Here is a 23,603-nt window from a genome sequence, read left to right as displayed (position 1 = left end):
ATATATATATATATATATATATATATATATATATATATATATATATATATATATATATATATATATATATATATACATACATACATATATATATATATATATATATATATATACATACATACATATATATATATATATATATATATATATATATATATATATATATATATATATATATATATATATATACATACATACATACATACATATATATATATATATATATATATATATATATATATATATATATATATATATATATATATATATATGTCCGCCTCCGTAGTGTAATGGTCAGCACGCTCGGCTACCATTCTGGAGGTCCCAGGTTCGATTCCCAAGGGGGGTAAAATAAATATAAGTGATTTTTTTCACTGTCATATTTATTCAATATTACCCTGGACTGGTACCTGAAGCGGAGGGCTGATCACCTTTCCTTCATGTGTAAACGATCAAGATAACACTGTGTTTATATGACGCAGTGCCCTATGCACCATTGGGGTGCGGATAAGGGTTTAAAAAAAAAAAAAAAATATATATATATATATATATATATATATATATATATATATATATATATATATATATATATATATATATAACACAATCACAAGGTAGAATGGTGAATGTTATAAAGTGAATAAAGTATGTTTATAAAATGATTACTTAAACCAGCCTGAGACAGGTTGAAAGCTCTTAAAATACACACACTACCATATTCTCCTTCATATATGTTGAGATTTCAATGTAGATAAAATATATTATTTAAATGTTAAATTTATTTTGATTTACGGAGCCATTTATATCAAGATAATGGTCCGAGATGATGATGATGACTCATGATGTATTTATTTAATAGAATGTATGTATATATCGTATTTTACGTAATATAAGATGCACGTTTTTCTTCAAAAAATTGTCTCCAAAATTCAAGTATGTTTTACACAAAATTAATATAAAAATATTCAGTGATTGATTTAAATCCCTGCTAGTCTTAAAATGACTATATACTCAATGCCGAGGGAGACCTATATATATTATAGTGACGGAAATCGTACAATAAAAAATGTAGCCCACCACACATGCATTTTTAGTACACAAAAACACACTATAATTGTGTAATGCGATGTTTTCAGAGGCAAACATCCCTGGTAGCTCTGGTAAGTATCTGAAAACGAGAAATAAAAACATCGCATGTAGCTGCAACAGCTAGTGTAGCGACACGACTGCCGCATATGACGATCCGCGCACTACTCAACTCGCTATCACATGCGCGTATATGCAAAGCACGCCACGCACGCACACACTGAGAAACGTTTGTGTATTGATGGTTTTATCCCCGATTTTTTCACAAATTATTTATTTCTGTCGCTGCAAATGAATAACTTTATATTAAACTTTATATAATACATAATTATATTACAGAGGAATACAAAAATTCTGAGCCCATATCTATTATTTTTAAAAAGATATCCTCATTGTTAACGTAGAGTTGTAGTAAATACATAGATAATACTAGATACAAGAAGTAAGTAAGTATGTAAAATACGTGTAAAATACTGTGCAAGTTTTGGGAAAAGACCCTAATATTCCAAAATAATACAATAAAATAACAATGGAATAGTTTTTTTAAAACCAAAAGAATATGTCCTTCTCCCCATTCACTGATCCTCATCGCTGACTTCATCGGAAGAGTATCCCGTGACGAAGAGCAAGTTCCTCGGCTTCTGCTTCATCTCCTTGTCCAGCTCCTCCTGGGCGCGGTGCCTGTGCTCGCGGGCGGCGCGCTGCGAGGCCAGCTCCCGCGGCGGGCGATGCACTGGATCCGGCATCGGCAGCCCCGCCACTGAGGAGTCGCGCTTGCCAGACGCCAAGGGTAGAGAGACATCCGCAGCCTTAGTGTTGCCAGCGGATTGATTGCAGATCATGTCTTCTTTGGTATCCATTTCGTCATCTAGGAAGAAAATAAAGTAAATAAAACCTAAATATAACAGACTAATTGGGAGGAGGGGGTGTCCGTTAAAGCCGAAAGTCCTTCATATAAAAATTGGTTTAAAATAATTCAAAAAACCTTTTTTTTGAAAATATGAACACTTTATGGGCGTTTGTGCACTACACTAGGAATTTACGGTCCGGAAACTATAGTTAGCGTGATAAAACGATGATTGGCTTGTGCTTTTGTCCATCTTTCTTCGGATCGGTGCTCTTGATTGGTGCATGAACACGTGGCGCGTAAATTCGATCATGCTAAACTGTCGTAGTCGCTTTTACTTTTCAAAACTGGACTGCCGGACGGTGAAATTCCGTGTAGAGCACAAGCGCTCTATTTAACTATAAAAAACCAAATAAAATTGTATTTATTGTCTTCGGACACTCATTGTGAAGTGATGTTGCTATTTGATATGGACGCGCTTGCTTTCGGTAATCCCACTTTGAAAAATAGAATCATGTTTCGATTGCATTATTGAAGTTTTGAGACGTAATTTGTAATTATCATAACCGCTAAAAATTGTTGACATGCGGCGACGCTTAAATTCTGCATGTATAATATTAACAGGACGTTTTTAATCTTTTTTAATTGACTGAATTTTTTTCCATTATATCCGAAGTTTGTTAAATAGAGGTCCGTTTACTGTCCGGCTTTACTGCTTTGTTTTTTTTTTAATATTCCAAATGAATATTGTGAATAAAATGATGCGTATTTCGTGACGCGCCACTATAGTACTTGAATGGGTTGAATTATAATTCAGCAACTTTTCTAATTCACAATCCCCATACATTTGATGCCTCTCACCAGAATTGATGATCTCCAGGCCGTAGGAGTGATCCTTGAGTAGGGCATGCACGGTGGGGTGCTCCACCACGCACTTGCCCACCAGGTTCTGGGCGATGCTGAGCTCCACGTCCAGCTCGTACATCTTGCCGGAGCACCCTTTCATTCTCTCCGCTGAAATTCAAACGCATCAAATCACATCAAAGACCAAGTTGATAATGCTTAGTACCGGAGTCTAGGATAACATGTAGTTGGTGATAAAAAATAATTTCAAAAGCAGACAATTCGCTCACTCCTTTCAACGTCATTTAACAAAAAAACTTGATTTTTCAGGAGATTGTTTTTGAAGTTTAAGAATATAATAAAATGCATTAAAAATAAATATCAAGCCACTCATTGAACTATTTACTGTTCAATATATCTTTTTAGGTAAAACCTGAAGGTTTTTTCTCCATTTGAAAAATATTTAGTGTATTTAAAAAAATAATTAAACAATACCTTTTCTTCAAAATGCAAAAACTACACTTTCTGCCCTGCAGCGGGTAAATATTAAGTTTAAAATGTGCCGCTTTTGCTGGGATATAGTACATTTTCTGGGCATTCTGAAAACATGCACAGCTGAAAATTGACGAATTTTGATATATGACGTTGAAAGGAGCGAGCGAAATGTGTAATTGGAAAATTAAAAAAAGATAATGGTTTGAATTCTCTGCCGAAATGTCTGCCTCCATGGTGTAATTAGCGTTTTTAGCTACCGTGCAGGAGGTTCGGGACTCGATGGGGAATGAAAATAATTATTAGTGATTTTACAATATTTATTTCATATTACCCCAGACTGGTCCCTGAAGGCCAGGTGATCACAAAGTAACAATCAAGACAAAATTGCGTAAATACGATGCAGTGGCCTGTGCACCATCGGGTGCAGATAAGAAGACTAGTGATGTAGACAAATAGTAAAATAAATACATTCTGCTAAATGAATACCGGGATCGAGTAATTCAAAAAGCTTGCATAAATGATTTTTCAGATTTTTCCATGTTGGCACAAATGTACTCTATATTAACAATAAGTTTGAACGCAATTTATGTATTTAGTTTGCTGACATAAAAAAAAAATTGATGTTACTCGAGTATGTGTGTCAATTTTCACTATGAAGAAAAAAATTGAGCAAAGAATTGATAATTTAAAAAGCCTTTAATTTTGTGTTGCAAACAAAATTTTGTATTGAGACTATATTTTCAACATAGCAGAAAGCCTATGGTGACTCTATTATACTGCGAACAATAGCATTTGAGTGGTACAAAGTGTTTAAAAAGGGTCATGAAGCGGTTAAAGACTCATAAAAAATGACACATTACCAACTAGATACATATTATGCAAGATCAGATGATCAAGTCTCAATTTGAGTACTGGGAGAACAAAGCAAACCTTTGAGGAAGAGTCTAATGTTGGGCACCCCCGCAGCGCGGTAGCAGTCCAGTCGGGGGTCCCCCTGATCCAGGCGCTGCTGCAGCAGCTGCCCGAGGCGAGTGTCCTCCGGAACGGGGGGCCCGCTGAAGGGAATAAGACCTAGTTGACACTTTGGGCGGGAAAGTTCGGTCGATTGATCCTTAACTGCGTGAAGGGTATGTTTACCCTCTGCTCCAGCCTCATTTCAAAGGCAGAAAAGAAGGAATTATCCAATGTTTACAAATGAATATTATATACCCGTCCGCCTCCGTAGTGTAATGGTCAGCACCGATTATGCCGACTTTTGACACCACCAGATTTTAGGTTCTGATTGATTTGACCATGGCAAGTCTTTTTCGGCTTAAAGAAATCTTAAAGAAATCCTATTAATCTTAATTAACCCTGGTTCAGCCTCAAGTTTCTTTTTATATCTTCATTTATAATCTGTCATACAATGATTTTCCACACATTCGTCTGAGGGAGCGCATTTTGACAGCGTTAAATGTGTTAACTCTTGTCATAAACTGGCACATTGGTGTATTCGGGTAGAAGCTGACTGCTAAGTCTGTCTCGCAGGGTCAATTCCCCTAATTGTAAACATTCCCATTGTGGAAATGAAATTTGCATTTGTCCGCCTGTGTAGTGTGATGGTTAGTCCGTTTAGCTATCGTGCTGGAGGCCCCGGTTAAAAATAGATATTTTATTCTTAGCCTCGACTCGAGAAATAATAAAATATCTATTTTTAATTTAAGTTTTACTTATTATTTTTTGATATCTCATCAAAGATGAAGAAGAATATGGAAGTCTGGGCATTAACGGGGCTTACGACCGTCATAGGCTGGTTTAAGTGATCACTTTACACACGTGTAATATTCACCAATTCTACCCATTATTGACAACCACACTACTCAAATTCTTGGAAGTTCTATATATATGAACCAATTTAGAAACCTTGTTCATGAATCACTAGAACTTCACTAGAGACATCTATTGGTGAGATGTAAAGATGGATTCGGATCTCACATACTAATATAAGAGTTTCTGCTTAATAAAAAGCTTCTTTACATCTCACCAATAGATGTCTCTAGTGAAGTTCTAGTGATTCATGAACAAGGTTTCTAAATTGGTTCATATATATAGAACTTCCAAGAATTTGAGTAGTGTGGTTGTCAATAATGGGTAGAATTGGTGAATGTTACACGTGTGTAAAGTGATCACTTAAACCAGCCTATGACGGTCGTAAGCCCCGTAAATGCCCAGACTTCCATATTCTTCTTCATCTTTGATGAGATATCAAAAAATAATATGAAAATAACTCCTGAAATCGGAGATAATCCACATTTTGTGAACAAGCATTTGGACACACTCAAAATGTTGTAATTTTTACTTAGTAAATACCACTATTTTTTTAAATATATTTTGACACGTATTTTGATGCATTCCGCATCATTTTCAAACACCCAAATGATGCGGAATAGACCGAAATATGTGTTACAATAGATTTTAAGAAATAGTGGTATTTACCAAGTAAAACTTACATTAAAAATGGATAGATTTTACTACAAAGGGACTGCCAAATCAATTAATGAGATAATAGATCCAACTAAGGGAAGGGAAACACTCACGCATCGGGAACACGATAGTCGCCAAAAAGCCAGTCCACTTTCCACAGAATCTTCTGTCCCTTTCCCACACGAGTTGTGTTGTTCTTTCTGCATACAAAGTGTTCCGGCAGAAAGAGAAGGACAGTGCCACGCTCACGCGCCAGGCGTTTCAGCCTGTTTAGGTACTAAAAAATTAAAAATTAATGTTTTGAGTGTATCTAACCCTTACTGACAAATCTAGTATCAATGATATAGGTATCAATGGTAATAATTATAAATTTGGATAATTTATATAGCGCCATTTCTGTAAAATACTACCTCAAGGGAGCTTATGGGTATTTTTTTTTCTCATTAAAAAAAATATATTAATAATAAACTTAGAAAAAACAGGTTACATTTCTGTTTTGATGATTTTTTTATATTTTTTTTTATTATTTTAAATTATTTTGTAACATAAATCAGAATACAACAAAACTTTGAGGTAAACTTACATAGTATTTGAGTAACAAGCTACCCCTTTTATAGGACATTAACAAAACAAACTATTTTGCAGACGTAATTTAATACAATAAAATCATTAGGTAAATCAATGCATAAACTTAAATAATTCATTCAAATCCTTATCCGCATCCGATGGCGCATAGCCCACTGCATCATATAAACGCAGTGTTATCGTGATCATTAACACACGGTGAATGGTGATCAGCCAACCGCTTCAGGTTCCAGTCCAGGGTAATATTGAATAAATATTAAAGTGAAAAATCACCTATATTTATTTGATCCCTCCTAGGAATCGAACCCGGGACCTCAACTACGTTAGCCCATTACACCATGGTAGCGGACAAATGAGTTTATTTACTGAATTTAATTACTCCCGCTAAAGTACTCATTTTTCATAGCTTCCAAATATTTAAAATTTCATTAGGATATGTATTTAATAATAATAATTGGGTTAATTTTTTTTAATAGAATTGTTTTAATTTAGATTTTTGTCGAATTTACGGATAATCAATGTAATTCTCATCTTTCATCTTTACATTTATAAACTCAAAAGTATTCTTAATCTTACCACTCTGTAGGCCAGACATACTCTACTCCTATTTGCTAGATGACGAAGAATATGGGAGTCTGGGTATTATTTATATGGCTTATGACACTTTAACTCTTACCACTCTGTAGGCCAGACATTCTGTCCCGTATGATTCTAGTAGGCAGCTCCGTGGGCCGCAATGTCTGGCCCGGCACAGGTATAACTTTAATCATTGATTTCTCTATCACCCAAGTATGTATATTCTACCAAAAAATATTTCAGATAAATACAGTTAATCTTAATTAACATGGTCATACAAATTGCCAGACAGTGTCCCTAAATTAGGGAACCAAATATTTATTTTAATGGTAGAAAAACGTCGCATTTTTTGATCAGAGTAGCTGACCAGTTATGAGAAAAAATGGTCAGAGTGGAAAGGGTTAAAATAAATTACGCCGCAGTGCTCATCGGGCCAACGCTCAAGAAAACAAACACTGCGATATGATACAGTGCCCTATGCACCATCGGGTGCGGATAAGGGTTTGAAGATTTAAAGAAATGAAGTCGTATGAAGGTCACTTACATGAGGAAGCGGTTTATCAATTTGCGTATATCGTTTGGCCACATTCCTCTGCTTTCCGTAGACAAATCTTGAACACTCTTCCAAAAAAACGAAATCGCTGTAAAAATCGGAACTCGTGAAGTCCTTGACGCTGACAAACTTAGTTCTGTCGCGTATCCCATCGCATTCGAGTTCCTTTTTGTGGATATTCAAACAGTCCAAACAACACGTTTTCACCTCGCATTTAGGACACGTATATATGGCATCTTCCTTGTTGCAGACCTCGCAAGACTTTAATCTGCAATAACGAGAGAAACATACGGTCAATTTGGCTCCCAACAAGTGTCCAGCGAATTAAAATTCAATAACTACAGCATTCTCAGAAGTTGGGAACTGTGCAGTCTTACCTCGATTGTAAAACTTCAGCGCATTCGTCAGATGAAACAACTGTTTGCTCCATTATCAGACAATACGCTACTCGAATGGATGTTATTTATATAAAATGATAAAATTTATCCTTTCAAAAACATTTTCAAATTATTGTTTTCTAGCGAAACTTGACACAAACGCGAGGCAAAACAAAACTTTTTCTATTTTTCCCTAGCGGAACCGGAACGAAGTAGAATGACAGAAAAACAAAAAAAATGTTACCAGTTGCACAAAAAGTGGCAAAAAAAATATTTACTACTTATTTCGTTATTCATGAGACAAAAAAAAATTACTGCCTCCGTAATAGCTCATTTTGCTACCGTGCATGGGATCTAGGGTTCGATTTTGTTTTCACTTCCATAGACAGCTAACAATGTTTTAATCTGACAATTTCAGTTAACAAAATTAACTCTAATCTGGAGCAAACTGTTGTACGGAAGCGAAACGTGGACAATCAGACAGGCAGAACGGGAGCGGTTAGAGGCGTATGAGACGTGATGCTACAGGTGTATATTGGGGATTCATTGGTCAAAACATGAAGGGAATAACCAGGCATTAAATAGGGCTGGGGGAGTCTAGATGCTTATTGAATAAAATAACATAACGGCTAACCAAATAATATAAGACACCCCGGCCTGCTTCTTATAATTGCAGAAGGCATGTGCGAAGGCACAAACTATAGAAGACGACCCCACTTTGTTTACGTAAACCAAATCATCTCCGACATGCGTTGTAAGAGAATACACCGAGTTGAAAAGACGAGTGGAGGATAGTGACGGGTAAAGACTGGCCATGAAAGAAGCAAATCAATCATCGCACAGATACATAAAACACAACGGTGGGCACTTTTCTTGATATAAGTTCCTACTTACAAAACAGCACAAGATAAAATGTCCGTATAGACATTAAAAATACACCATGGACGAATAATCTCATTTGACATTTTTGACAAGAAATACTCGTGTCTTTGACGTATTATCGCAATTTGTTGTCATTATTATTTATATTTAATAAAAAGAACGCATTAATTGAACAAAATGCCACCTCTACGCAGCGGGTAAGCTAATATTCAATCCATTTTATTTATTTATCTGAAATGTTATCGCCAATAATTTGTTTAAAAATATGTTTCAATGTTTATAACCTCACTTATTATTCGTCACAGTATGGTCGTCGAAGACGTTGACGAGGGCGAAGAGAATTTGGAAGAAGTTCTTGATGCGAAGGAAGACACTCTCGTCAAGATGGAAGACAGTGATCTGGAAATGGATCCCGAAGAAGAGCCGTATGTGGAGCCGAGGATGCCGACCGACACGAATTTCAATCACATCAAGAATAAACACGTCAGGAGCGCCAAGGGCATGAAGCTCATGAAGGAGAAACGGAAGGAAAAGAAGCAGGCTAGGATGCAGAGGAGGAAAGAAGGGATAGAACCGGCCAAACCTCACACTATTGAAAGTTTGAGGGAAAAAGACGAGACGACCATAGACAACATCGAGGCTGATGAACACGAAGAGGTTAGATTTTAAATTGGAATAATTTCCATAATTTTTTTTATTTTTAAAAAGAGAAATATTTGTGTTTTTATTATTTACACTAATAATTCAATTTCTCACTATTTCAGTGAGCCTAAGCGGCTCATCATTAGAAATAGGTATCAAATGTGGTAGAGTGGGTTCGAACCGAGAAACTCTGACTCAAGAGTTCGCGACACTAACCACGGGACCACAACCCGACACTAGATAATCTCTCCACCCCCGTGGAGTAGTAGTTTTGTAGTAGTACATTCGGCTTCCATCCTAGAAATCTCAGGTTCGATCCCCAGGGGAGTCAAAATAAATTGTGTGTTACACTGGGTATCGCATCTGTTTGATTGGCTGTTAAATTAAACACCGATTATATGAGGGAATTGTCCGTCGCCTCCGTAGTGTAATGGTCAACACGCTCGGCTACCATTCTGGAGGTCCCGGGTTCGATTCCCGGGGGGGGGGTCAAATAAATATAAGTGATTTTTTCACTTGAATTTATTCAATTATTACCCTGGACTGGCACCTGAAGCGGAGGACTGATCACCTTTCCTTCATGCGGTAATGACCAAGATAACATTTCGTTTATGTGATGCAGTGCTCTATGCACCGTCTGGTGCGGATGAGGGTTTGAAGAAGAAGAATATGAAGGGAAGGTGATTAGCCCTCCGCTCCAAATTCTTTTATCTAGAAGTAAAATATATTTATGTTCACAGGCAAAGAAAGACATGGAAGTGGATGAAATGGCTTCATATTACGAGAATTCATATGCACCCAAAGTGCTCATCACATTCTCAGATAACCCACTGAGGAAGACCAGAATATTTGGCAAAGAACTCACCAGAATAATTCCAAATTCGGAATACAGGTTCCGAAGACGGTAAGCCTTCATTTTTTATAATTTTCTTTTCACATTAGTTCTCAGCACTATCTATGGTTGAGTTTTTAATTAGAAAAAATCATCCTAAAAACGTCTTTATCTGTATAATTAAAATGTAACTTTGTTTTAAAATCACCATAAATATTTTATTATAACTTAATTATAATGTCTACCAGTTTCCAAGCTAACCGCTTCTTTATCCAGTCTTGAAAAAGAAGCGGTTAGCTTCGAAACTGGTTGACATTATAATTAAGTTATAATAAAATATTTATAGTGATTTTAAAACAAAGTTACATCTTAATTATAAAATGGAAAATCACAAAGTTGGTGCTTCAAATATAAATTATATTCTTTATCTGTGTTGAGATATAAATAATGTCTAGATAACAATCCCTCTTTGGCTTTAAATTCCATTATTTGTGTTGTCCGCCTCCGTGGTGTAATGGTCAGCGTGTTTAGCTACCGTTCTGGAGGTCCCAGGTTCGATTCCCAGGTGGGGGGGTGAAAATAAATATTAGCGGTTTTACACTGAAATATTTTTATTTAATATACATTGGTTCCTGAAACGCAAGAGTGATCACCTTGCCTTCATGTAATATGTAATGATCTAGATAACACTGCGTCAATTTGATGCAGTGCCCTATGCACCATTGGGTTCGGATAAGGGTTATAATATCTATATTGGCAGTATTTGTACATAATGCAAACTATGCCATGTTCTCTCCGATTCCGCGGCTTCACATGTTAGCCAATGCTTTTGAAAGTATAGATTTATTCAATATATTGTTATCCACCTTGAAGTCTGTACTTTCTCAGCATTTCTTCTCCATGTTTTAATGGATAAATTTAAACGTTGTGTTTCACTCTCTCTCGCTGCTCGCTGATAGTGTGTGAAGGAGACGTGTACTTACCAGTGCTTACTATTTGTTATTTTATTATTATTTTATGTTACAAGACTTTTTGTTTCTCTATTAGTGTATTCATTAGTGTATTTTTATATTAGATACTGTATATATCGTAGTCGTACAGGAGAAAGTGACCAACTACCAAAACGTAAAATGCTCAGGAGGGCCATTTAAGTCACTTTTGCTTGGCAACAAAATAAACACCAATGCAGTTAGTCATTTTTAACGAAGCAATATATTATACTTCCAAGTTTAAAATCATTTGGGATTTTGTTCAGGGCAATATTAAGCTAGTAAGATATCAAATAGTCAATGATCACGTTTTTGTAAAAGAATGCACTTGGTCACTTTCTCCTGTATGACTACGATATGTATTATGTTAAAGGCATTAGCCGTTTAATAAATAAATAAGTAAAGTAATTTGTGCACACTCAGAATATTACTAATGTATCTGTATTATATCTACAGATCTGCTGTAAAAAAGATAGTGAAGGCAGCGGTGGAGAAAGATTACACGGATGTCATTATTGTAAACGAGAATCAAAAGCAGCCGAACGGGTTCTTGTTGATTCACTTACCGAACGGGCCCACAGCGCACTTCAAACTCACCAATTGCAAAATCACCAAGGAAATGAAGAAAAACTACAGAGAAATATCAACCCACAGACCTGAGGTATTTGCAGTAGTAAAAAGTAAAAAATATTTAAAAAAATAGATCTGTCCACCTCCGTAGTGTAGTATCTTCAAAATTGCAGATTTTTCTTATTTCAGAGTTTCTAGCTCCGTGGCGAAGTGTTAGGCCTGCAATGGGTCGTAAAGTCTTCATTTCGGATGTCTCAAGATGGCTTTTTGTTTTCGCGGTGTCGGCTCTTGTTTCCGTGCCGTATGTCAAGATAAATATTTATATATTTTTTTTTCTGTCTGCCTCCTTAGTGTAATGGTCAGCACACTCGGCTACCGTTCTGGAGGTCCCGGGTTCGATTCCCAGGGGGGTGAAATAAATATTAGTGATTTTTTCACTCTGATATTTATTCAATATTACCCTGGACTGGCATCTGAAGCGGAGGGCTGATCACCTTTCCTTCGTGTGTTTACGATCAAGATAATACTGCGTTTATATGATGCAGTGCCCTTTGCACCATTGGGGTGCGGATAAGGGTTAGAGAAAAAATAGTTTGTAAAATCAACCTGGCGTAGTTGGGCGGTCGCTCAACTGAAACGGGCGAAGCGGGGCGTCGAATCCCGCCAATTGTAAAATGAATTCAAGAAAGATATATTTTCAATTGGTCTGGGTGTTTGTGGTGTATTTTTCACATTTACCTTCCTTATCCTTACTATCCTACCTGCAGACAAGCATCTTAAATAGACGCACTGCGGGTTATTCCTTTAAGAAAAGAAAAAAAAATCCTGCCGTGGAGTATGTAACATATGGTAATAATTTTTAAAAATCAATTATAACCTTAACTGTGTCATTCAGATAACAATACTTTTTTACTTAAACCACTTATCTCCAAGCAGTTTTGTATTTGCAATTTAGGATGAATAAAAGCATAGAAAGATTAATATAATAGCCAATTTCATCAAAATTCTTAATTTGTTTTTGATTTGGAAAAAACTTCAAGAACCCTTCACATTTCACATTATATCAATGTTTTCAATTTTAATTTTGTGAATTTCTCAGGTGATTCTAAATAACTTCACGACTCGTCTCGGCCACACAGTTGGACGAATGCTGGGCGCCCTATTCCACTATGAGCCGGAATTCAAAGGACGACGTGTGGTCACCTTTCACAATCAGAGGGACTACATCTTCTTTAGACATCATAGGTACACAAACTTTATTATTTTTTTTAATGTAAACTTTTCTTTGATTATCAAACTTCTGGTACCATAAAACAGGGCTACTTGAACTTTGATGTGTTACTTCAGCCCAGTACAATTTTTTTAATTTAGATCTGTATTTGGTCTACAATAATGAACGTATTGACATGATTCATTGTTTCCCTGACAGGTGACACTTATTTTCACGATACATTCATTCTTGTAGACCAAATACAGAATTTAAATCTCTTTTTTGTACTGGGCTCAAGTAACACATCAAAGTTCAAGTAGCCCCGTTCTACGGTACCTATAAGTACTAAAGGTTCATTTAGAGTTAAGTTAATTTATGTAATAATACACACAAATTTTTATTTTAAACTCCCGAAGGCCATAAATATGAACTTAAATTTTAAAGAATTATCACATATTGTAACCAAAAGAAAAGTTACTCACTTAAAGGAGTTCTCAACACATAGCAGTTCCAACTAAGATACAAAAAAAATATCAAAATAATTATCACAATTGATTTGAAATGTGGTGATCGCGCTAATGATGATTCTTTTATACCCGATGCAGGTATGAATTCACAAAAGATGCGAAAAAGGCGAAACTTCGTGAGTTGGGTCCGCGCTTCACTCTGAAGCTGATCTCGGTGCAGCAGGGGACATTCGACTCTAAGTACGGAGATTACGAGTGGCTGATTCAAGGAAGAAGACATCTCATGGAAACCAGCAGAAGAAAGTTCTTCCTTTAACATGCTTAATTGTAACTAAAGTATTAATAAAAAAAATTGCGATTATTATTATTTGTACCTGCTTGAGTTTTATTTGTTAATCCTTACGATTCGTATGTGGAGTGTGGCTCGATATTGTATTTATTACGGCAACCCTGATGTAATTTATGAGGTGACTGTGGTTGGTAATACAAGCAGAAGACCGAGGAAAACTTGGCATGATCAAGTATTTCAAATACTTGAAAGTGGTCAGGAGACACATTAATCAAGTATGTATGAGAAGGTTCATTAATGTGGAATTGGATTATTTATAAAGGCAGATTGGTGTGGGGTTCTATTCTCTCTGCCTACTCCCGTGAGGAAGCAACGTGATAGTTAGTAAATTAGTTCAAACCCTCATTTGCACCCAATGGTGAATAGGGCACTACATCATATAAACGCAGTGCTATCTTGATCCAGTTAACACATGAAGGAAAGGAGATCAACCCTCTGCTTCAGGAAATGGTAGGCTGCAGGGGGCTCGCACGAGCCCCTTGTTAATTTTGACTTGGGCCAGTGAGCTCCTTATTAAATTAAGAGAAATCAATATACTCTGATTAAATCAGTACATAAATAATTCACATCTATGTTTTGTCATTTGATATGCATATTAAGAGTTTTTATTATTTTTAATTATCATGTATTTTGGACAGTTAAAACAAAATGATACACCTGTCCCCTCCCTTTCACCCGCGAGCCCCTTGTGTAAAAATTGGCAGCCCACCCCGCTTCAGGTACTAGTCCAGGGTAATATTGAATAAATATAAGAGTGAAAAGATCACTTAAATATTTATTTTCCTGGAAATCGAACCTGGGACCTCCAGTATGATAGTTGAGTGTACTGACCTACAGAGGCGGACAGAATAAGTTAGTTAGTTCGACTCTAATGTCAAGTTTGACCATGCATTACGTAGCGTAATTTATAGAACAATTCATTTCATTTGCTCGCATCCGCTCCCTATGCGGAACATATAGTTAGTGTCCACAAACTGCCTCCAGGCTTTTCTGTTCGCTCTCTGCTCCCTTCCATCCTCCCAAGTTAGGTTCACATCTTGAAGTTCAGATGAGAACCAGTGTTGCCATATATACAGATTTATCTGTATTGATACAGATTTTAGGCTGCCATTACAGATGACAGATTTTACTCTTAGGTAGTAATTTTAGTACAGAATTTTGGAATTGGACATAGTATATGATAAAACAGAAGAATGAAAATATGAATAGATTCGAGCATGATTAAAATTGGTAATAAGTACTGAAACGCTGGAAGGATTATTACTATCAATACATCTACAATGATCCATGCTAAAAACTAAAAATAGAAAAGGATTTGATTTCTAAAATTAGTAAAAATGTGTATAAAAATACATTTTATATTTTGGTTTATTGATTCAATACAGATTTCTAGACTGTTTGATTCAGATTTTTTGGTTTAGCATATGGCAATACTGATGAGAACTGCCAACGGATTTGCAGTACTTGACATCCTGGGCAGCAGAAACCTTGACGCCTTGTTAAAGAGGCAAGCTTGATGACGGCTCTCGGGAGACATGCTGACTACTATGTATAATAATCTAAATAAATATAAATTATGAACACTCTACGATGTTCCAATGCTAAATTAATGTAAGACATTGTTTTTTTTTTTATCTATTTTGTAGATCTATTAAGCAATAAATAATAAAAGGAGTACAAATGGTTTAAAGTAGGTATCCATGTAATTTTGATTTAGGCCATTTTTCTTTGATCCCTATTTACACCCAAATAGTGCGTAAGGCACCATGTTGGATTGACACACTGTTACTTAATCGATTTAATTTTTTGGTATACGAGTCGATAGGATGAAGGAATTGATTTAATTGGGTAAATGAAGTAGTTCAGGGTAAAGGACATTCCTGCTAAATGGGAAAGGAGATATTATGTAGAAACAGTAGAAAACATATATTGGCGGTGGTGGCACTCAGGATTGCATCCCCGTATCGATATTAGCTTGTCTGAGTTGTACACTGCTAATATGTACAGGCTCCTACCGAAAGTTTTAAAAATACATTTAATAAATTCTATTGTACTGCCATCTATCGTCAAAAGTAAAAATAAACTTGCAGAAATCTTCTTTACCATTTTAAAGATGGCGCTCTTGGTCCACATGTATGATTTAAAACCTAATTACATACAACTCAAAAAGAAAGTGAATTCATTTGAATCATCAAATGGAAACAATTCTTTAAATTATTGATAAGTCCTCTTTTATAACAAGTTATCGATTTAATTGCTGATTTATGCGTTGAAATACGATATTTTTCTCGATGCTCACACCGGTTTCCGTGGTGTAGTGGTTATCACATCCGCCTAACACGCGGAAGGCCCCCGGTTCGATCCCGGGCGGAAACATTGTATATTTTTTATCCCAATAATTAATTTTTAAAACAATTTTTCAAAAACTTTGTTTTAATTTTGATTTTATTTTCAATAACGATTCTTTAACATACTTAGTGTAATCACGAATCCACGGTCGACCATGGTAAAAAATTCAAACGGATCATATATTCCTACCGCGAACGTTCGCTCATCAATGTTAAACGTATTATTTTTCGACATCTCAAAGAATATGGAAGTCTGGGCATTTACGTGGCTGACGACCGTCATAGGCTGGTTTAAGTGATCACTTTACACACGTGTAACGTTCACCAATTCTACCCACTATTGACAACCACACTACTCAAATTCTTGGAAGTTCTATATATATGAACCAATATAGAAACCTTGTTCTTGAATCACTAGAACTTCACTAGAGACATCTATTGGTGAGATGTAAAGAGGCTTTTTATTAAGCAGAAACTCTTATATTAAATGCCCAGACTTCCATATTCTTCTTCATCTTTGATGAGATATCAAAAAATAATATGAAAATAACTCCTGTATTTGGAGATAATACAGATTTTTTGAACAAGTATTTGGACACACTTAAAATGTTGCAATGTTAAACGTCATCAGCTATGAAGTCAATACAATAATTGAAAATAAAACTGTTAAAACAATTATACATTTTAATTGCAAGAAATACGAACAATTCATGACGTCATTATTTATCTGACCGCAAAATGTCAGCATTTGAAAGCTTGAGAACTCTGTTACTGCGAAGCGTACGTACCGTGTTGATAGATATAAGAAATACCAACACAATCTCGTGTAATGGATTATTCTCATAATGTTTTATTATTGGCTAATAAATTAATATGAAAAATCACAAGACTATCGATAACATTCTTATTTAAATCATTAGAGAAGTAAGGGAGATATGAAGGTTTAAGATATGAAAGGTATTTTAATAAAACGAAAAACGGACACCGCTATACGTCATCAAATTTTACGTCGTCGGGTGCATAATGGGGCGCATCCCTTTATGTATTTTCTTTATAGAGCTGTAATAGTAGTAGTGTGGATTCGTTTCTATGACGTCATTCGTTACCAACTGACGAAAACAACGTTTTCGCAAAGGCGAATTTTGCAAAAGAAAATCTTCTTCTTCTTCTTCTTATTATAGGCCTTGCGGCCTGTTTTTAAGAGGGATTAGCCTCCTGCGACGTCGATTCCCAGCTATCGGCCCATCTCTTTGGTGGTCTGCCCGGGAGTCGTCTACCATGGGGTTGGCCGTACAGTGCGATGTGGGGGAGTCTGGATGGTTCCATTCTCCTCACATGCGCATACCATTGTCTTCTTCGTTGCCTTCCCCACCTAACGACATCTTCGATCTCGCATATTTCCCTGATCTTGGCATTTCTGATTCTATCTCGAAGACTCTTGCCTGTTATGCTTCTCAGAGTCTTCATTTCTGACACTCTAAGCGCGTTTTTTGTGGCAGCGGTGTCTGCTCTACTTTCGATTCCATACGTCATGATGGGTCGGAAGTTTTGTATATCTTGATCTTGCTGCCGATCTTCATCTCAGGGTTTTTCCATATAGCAAAAGAAAATGATGAATGAAAATATTGATTATATCGGCTGCTATAAACATAAAACGAGTCTTACACAATCCTTTATAGGTTGAGTATGTTAAATTTGATATTCCTCCCGAGTGATAATACCCTATTGTAACATATTAAAGCTAGTCTGTTCACAGTTACATACTTTACCTCTAGTTTTTTTTAAACTATTTATTTGGCAGTATAAATCATTTAAAAAAATTAAAAACTAGAGGTAAACATTTTGAGGTAAACATTTTAGAGGTAAACTGAACATTTTTTAAAATTATTTATTTGACAGTATAAATAATTTTTAAAAAATGGAGGTAAAATAACTGTGAACATGCTGTAGGTCTTACTTCGTGCTACTCGTATAATGACATCAAACGTGTCGCGAGATTTCATGTATCAAACCCAAACGATCGTGTTTGGTTTCGGGCAATACCATTACTAGGGTAATACCTCAACAGCGTTAAGCGGGGTCCCTCTGTAGTCTGCACCTGAGTTACATTTAGCACATTTCCAAGTAAAACTCCACCGGGGATTATGAGGTCGTTATTCCGCAGAATTCTAACGCTATAAAAATATATTTGGACACCACATCTTTAAGATTTGAGACGATTTTCAAAGCTCTTGTAGAGTTCACACTGCGCACGGGCATTGCTGTTTGCTGTACTTGGCCATAATCCAAGATGTTTCTGGAAATAGGTTCCTTATGCGACCGGGCCGGGCTCAATAACCCTTCTAATAACCTTTAATTTATCTTTGTTTGGTCTTCAGCACTTGCGCGCGTCAGTAGGCGCGACTTTATCCTTTGTTTTGGGTGGAAAAAATGCTTTCACAACATATTTAAGTGTATATTATTAGATTAAAACCAATATTTTTAGCTTTTCCACTTTATTTTTATTTGACCAGCGACCGAGTTTCGTCGTTACCGACATTATCAGACTGGTGGGAGGCTATACAAATTGTTATGTCATATATAAAACAAGGCAGGAGGTGATTATGAACCTTTTCTCAACAAAATTATATCAAATCATGGTTATCAACTCCTGCCTTGTTTTATATAAAGCATAACAATTTGTATAGCCTCCCACCAGTCTGATGATGTCGGTAACGACGAAACCCGGTCGCTGGTCAAATAAAAATAAAGTGGAAAAGCTAAAAATATTGGTTTTAATCTAATGATATATTAAAATGCAATTCCATCACGAAGTGTCAGTGGATAGTATAAATCTATTAAAAAATATTTAAGTGTGTTCAAATCATTGTTCACAAATCTAGTTTTCCCCACATAGGCTTTATTTATACATTTTGACATCTCAACATGTCGCTCACTGCTTTCAACAACGTCATATATCAAAAAACTTGATTTTTCAGGAGATCGTTTTAGAGTTTAAAAATATATTACAATGTATTAAAAATAAATACCAAGCCACTTATTGATCTTTTTACTGTGCAACAGATCTTTTTAGGTAAAACCTGAATGTTTTTTCAGGTACCAACCTGAAGCGGAGGGCTGACCACCTTTCCTTCAATGTGTTAACGATCAAGATAACACTGCGTTTACATGATTGCGTGTATGAGCGTTTTAAGCGGAGGGCTGACCACCTTTCCTTCATGTGTTAACGATCAAGATAACACTGCGTTTACATGATGCAGTGCCCTATGCACCGTTGGGGTGCGGATAAAGGTTTAAACAAAATAGTTTAGAATCAATATCTTCCAACTAAACGAAATAAATTACTCATCATGAAATAGATTGCCCATCATGATGGTGCACTGAGCATCGCATCAATAAGACTCGAAGTTAACTCGATCGTTGATGACCAGTCCTACAGGATTAAATAAAGGTAAGGTGACCAGTCCTACAGATTTTTGATCTAATCGAATCAAATTCATGGAATAAAGCTAACGATGAGGGGAAAGAAATGGCGTTCTATTCTCTTCGCCTATCCCTGCGGAAAAGCAGCGCGATGGTTAGTTGCAAGACACGTGTTTTTTTCTAGAAAATTTCTCAAACATTGTTTATTATTTTCTTTGTACATCAGTAGCTAATAATTCAAAGAATAAATAAGTAAAGTAAGTTGATTATTATTTTAGAGGGAAAAACGCCGAGCGTTTTCCGGAAAGAGTCTTTATGCCTTACCAAAATACACCGACAGTTCATTCCAATCGAGGCCAAATGTATCGCAGATCGAAAATAAAACTACCACAAGTGAAAATCTTATGATTTTATTTGTAAGTTACAATCATCTTTTTCTGAAGTGAAGCGTAGGTAGGCAAAGTGCGGCTCCGGAGCAGCATGTATGGGCGTTTGTCCACTACACGGGATTTCACCGTCCGGCAGTCCGGTTTTGAAAAATGAAAGCGACTACGACAGTTTAGCGTGATCGAATTTACAACATCCAAATACTTGTTCACAAATCTGGATTATCTCCAATTATATGAGTTATTATCATATTATTTTTGACATCACATCAAAGATGTCAAAAATAATATGAAAATATCACCTCATCTCACCAATAGATGTCTCTAGTGAAGTTCTAGTGATTCAAGAACAATGTTTCGAAATTGGTTCATGTAATATAGAACTTCCAAGAATTTGAGTAGTGTGGTTGTCCGTAATGGGTAGAATTGGTGAATGTTACACGTGTGTAAAGCGATTAAACCAGCCTATGACGGTCGTCAGCCCCGTAAATGCCCAGACTTCAATTTATTCTTCATCTTTGATGATGATGTCAAAAATAATTTGATCGAGTTTACGCGCAACGTGTTCACGCACCGATCAAGAGCACCGATCCGAAGAAATATGGACAAAAGCACAAGTCAATCCAAGCCAATCGTCGTTTTAAAACGCCAACTGACGTGCCGGACGGTAAAATTCCGGTTAATTCCGTGTAGTGGACAAACGCCCTTTGACCTTTTAAGTGCGGCTCCGGCACAAATATCCGCGGGAAAGCTCTTTGACTCCATTTATTATTATTTTTTAGATGGGAATTGCATTTATTATATACCTTACTCATTATGTATATATAATAAAATAATAATAAAACCCTTATCCGCACCCCAATGGTGCATAGGGCACTGTGTCATATTAACGCAGTGTTATCTTAATCGTTTACACATGAAGGAAAGGTGATCAGCCCTCCGCTTCAGGTACCAGTCCATGGTAATATTGAATAAATATTACAGTGAAAAAATCACTTATATTTATTTTACCCCCCTTGGGAATCGAACCCGGGACCTCCAGAACGGTAGCCGAGCGTGCTGACCATTACACTACGAAGGCGGACAAAAGATCATCAATTGGATTTTTGTTGCTTCTAACTGAAAAAAGATGTTTTATTTATTTACAGATTAAAAACTAACTTACTAACTAACCATCACGCAGCTTCACCGCAAGGGTAGGCAGAGAGAATAGAACGCCACACCACTCTGTCTTTGCAAACATTCTTCGCCTCTTCCACGTTCATGCATCTCCTCATACATACCCGCCGCTTTACAGATTAAAATAAATAAAAAAGACTACGTATTCACGCAAAGGATCTTTTTCAAGCATGGACCTTATTGATACCAAACTGAGAATTCGTCTTATTGATGAGAACTTCCAGGTTCGTGGTAAAAATAACGACACGACATACAAACCTGACTTGATCAAACTTTCAAAAGAGATCTTTCTTTCTTCTTCTGGATAAAGGTCTCATCCGTATACTTCCATTTTTTTAGTCTGTTGCTGCTTGCAGCCAATTTCTACCCTCCACAGCGGCTATGTCGTCGGACCATCATTTTTGAGGTCATTTTTCTCTCAAGGTCTCTATCTCACAATTTTATGAATAAAAATGACTGACAAATCTGTAATTGAAAAAATATATGGGTGTAAATCTTCAAAAAGTCCTAAAATTTCCGCGTAAAATCTTGCTAGAAACATTTAATGGGATCTGCGACCATAGATAAATCGTAAAAGCCGGTAGGTACTGTCAAAGGCAAACCGACACTAGGGCATTCTTCTAGTCAATGTGCGATCTCAAAATCCAGAGTTTCGCGGAAACAGACGCGGCGGCAGCTCGCGTACATTATCCCGCAAATCGACTCGCTTTTCACGCACACACTCCGACATTTTGGCATGACTTCAAGGTGGAAAATTTGCGTCTTACTTCGGTCAAATTCCCGAAATAGACCGCCTTTCTTCGGATCGCCCGAGCGCTGGACGCTGAACGCTGAACGCGCACAAAGACTCGAGGTGGAGGGAAAATTTATGGCGCGTTATTTTAAAAATTCGCGTGATTCCAAATGACATACGGTAGAATCTTTAATAACCAGGTAATAAATAATAATAGAGTACTTACGTGATATGTTATTGGGTGATGGTAGTTATAAAAATAAAGAATATTTTTTAAAAATAAATAACGCGATACATTAAAACGCGATATAATAAAATGGATATATTTCAACAATAACATATATATTTTTAAATATTCCACGTAAATTCAAATCTTTGTATTAAAATTTGCCCTTATGAATTCATAAGTGCAAATGTTTGTAAGACATATTTATTTATTTACAGTTTATTAATTGTTAAAAAATCTATTAACTGAATAAATAAATATACCTTGAAAACAATTCATTAGGGCAAATTTGAGTACAAAGATTTGAATTTACCATAAATATTCAAAAAAATATATTTGTTGAAATAAATAAAGTCGAATAATTTTTATAAAAATATATATCCCAATCACTGTTCACAAATAATAATAAAAAAAAACACTCCAATACAAGCTGTGCCTATTTCAAAGAAGTTTATTAAGATGGGGATATGTAAATCTTAGTACAGTACTTATTTATTAAAGAATACATAAGACTTCCTATTCCTAACTAATTCCTAACTATAAAGCAAAAATAATTACAGTATTTCAGGCTAATGCATAATTCCTTGTTTTATATATGTTCATCTTTGTTAAGATAAGTACTTTTCGAATTAATAATATAGGTACTTAAAAAGGGAAGACATATTATTTTGCTATAAAGTATACAACATGTAATATATTATGTACAAATCGTCTACGGCCGTTAATAAAGGAAAAAAAAACGACAAAAAACAGTTTTTTTAATTATTAATGTAAGCTGTAACCCAAGGGACTCTTAAAACTCGTCTAAAAAAATAGAATCCATTTTCCAAATGCTGTAAAGAGTCAGTTACACGTAGTTCCTGAGGGATAGGCAGGTTTATTTACATATGTAGCATCAACATTACATTTCACACGTCTTTTTTCATAGCTTCCATAATCATAATTCATTTTTAAAAATGAGAGCTGATTCCTATTCTATAAACGCTGTCCTCCATTTTATCGTAGGCATTGCCAACCAGGAAATGGTCGCGGTTTGTGTTTATTTTTGAATATTTTTGATAATAAAATTTGTGCAGGAATAATTATTTAGTTTAACCATGTAATTAAGTACTGCGAGAGACCTATTTTAATGGATAAATGGGGAAATACATATTTGCTGACTGGCAACTAATTCAAATCTCCACGGATCTTCCGCAAAAGACATCTAGAGGAAGACCAAAGAATTCACGGATGCTGCAGAAAGGAAACATGATACGAAGGCATGGCCTAGGTGATGTTGTCCATGACAGAAGGACCTACAACCTGAGGACGAGGAGAGCTGACCTCAAATGTCGACAAAGACGATAAGCTGGGATAGAATAATTTAAATCTCTAAAATAATAAAGACAATTAAGTTGCTATTTATCGTGTGTTGGGTCTTAAACGTAGTCAGCTAGACTCGCAACTGGCACGGATTGGTACGTCCGCCTCGAGCAGCGCAAACCGTACACTCTCCATCAGCACACATAATGCAACGCGTGTAATGATGTACTGGATGTGTGC

General features: G+C 36.0%; 2 protein-coding genes and 1 non-coding gene across 3 annotated transcripts; 2 read left to right on the top strand and 1 right to left on the bottom strand.

Annotated features, from left to right (window-relative positions):
- Window positions 1-901: 901 nt before the first annotated feature.
- Window positions 902-8,044, bottom strand: LOC148300807 (box C/D snoRNA protein 1). Its single transcript, XM_088274303.1, has 6 exons — window positions 7,826-8,044; window positions 7,440-7,716; window positions 5,848-6,011; window positions 4,202-4,326; window positions 2,795-2,947; window positions 902-1,954 (listed from the first exon to the last, which is right to left on the bottom strand). Exons 1-6 carry the CDS (start codon window positions 7,876-7,878, stop codon window positions 1,662-1,664), a joined length of 1,065 nt encoding a protein of 354 aa, XP_088130429.1. The 5' UTR covers window positions 7,879-8,044; the 3' UTR covers window positions 902-1,661.
- A 744-nt stretch (window positions 8,045-8,788) lies between these two features.
- On the top strand, window positions 8,789-13,790 carry LOC148300806 (putative ribosome production factor 1). The gene is made up of 6 exons (XM_088274239.1): window positions 8,789-8,904; window positions 9,013-9,364; window positions 10,090-10,253; window positions 11,627-11,831; window positions 12,840-12,985; window positions 13,556-13,790. Exons 1-6 carry the CDS (start codon window positions 8,885-8,887, stop codon window positions 13,731-13,733), a joined length of 1,065 nt encoding a protein of 354 aa, XP_088130365.1. The 5' UTR covers window positions 8,789-8,884; the 3' UTR covers window positions 13,734-13,790.
- A 2,279-nt stretch (window positions 13,791-16,069) lies between these two features.
- Window positions 16,070-16,142, top strand: TRNAV-AAC (transfer RNA valine (anticodon AAC)). Its single transcript has one exon. It is a non-coding gene; the product is annotated as a tRNA-Val (tRNA).
- The last annotated feature ends 7,461 nt before the right edge of the window (window positions 16,143-23,603 follow it).

The sequence above is a fragment of the Brachycentrus maculatus genome, unplaced genomic scaffold (assembly GCF_059751285.1).
Source record: "Brachycentrus maculatus isolate JH-2025_06_01 unplaced genomic scaffold, ASM5975128v1 h1tg000653l, whole genome shotgun sequence".
Classification (NCBI taxonomy): domain Eukaryota; kingdom Metazoa; phylum Arthropoda; class Insecta; order Trichoptera; family Brachycentridae; genus Brachycentrus; species Brachycentrus maculatus.
The sequence above is the reverse complement of the archived record's forward strand: the minus strand, read 5'-3'. Positions and strand labels throughout refer to the sequence as shown.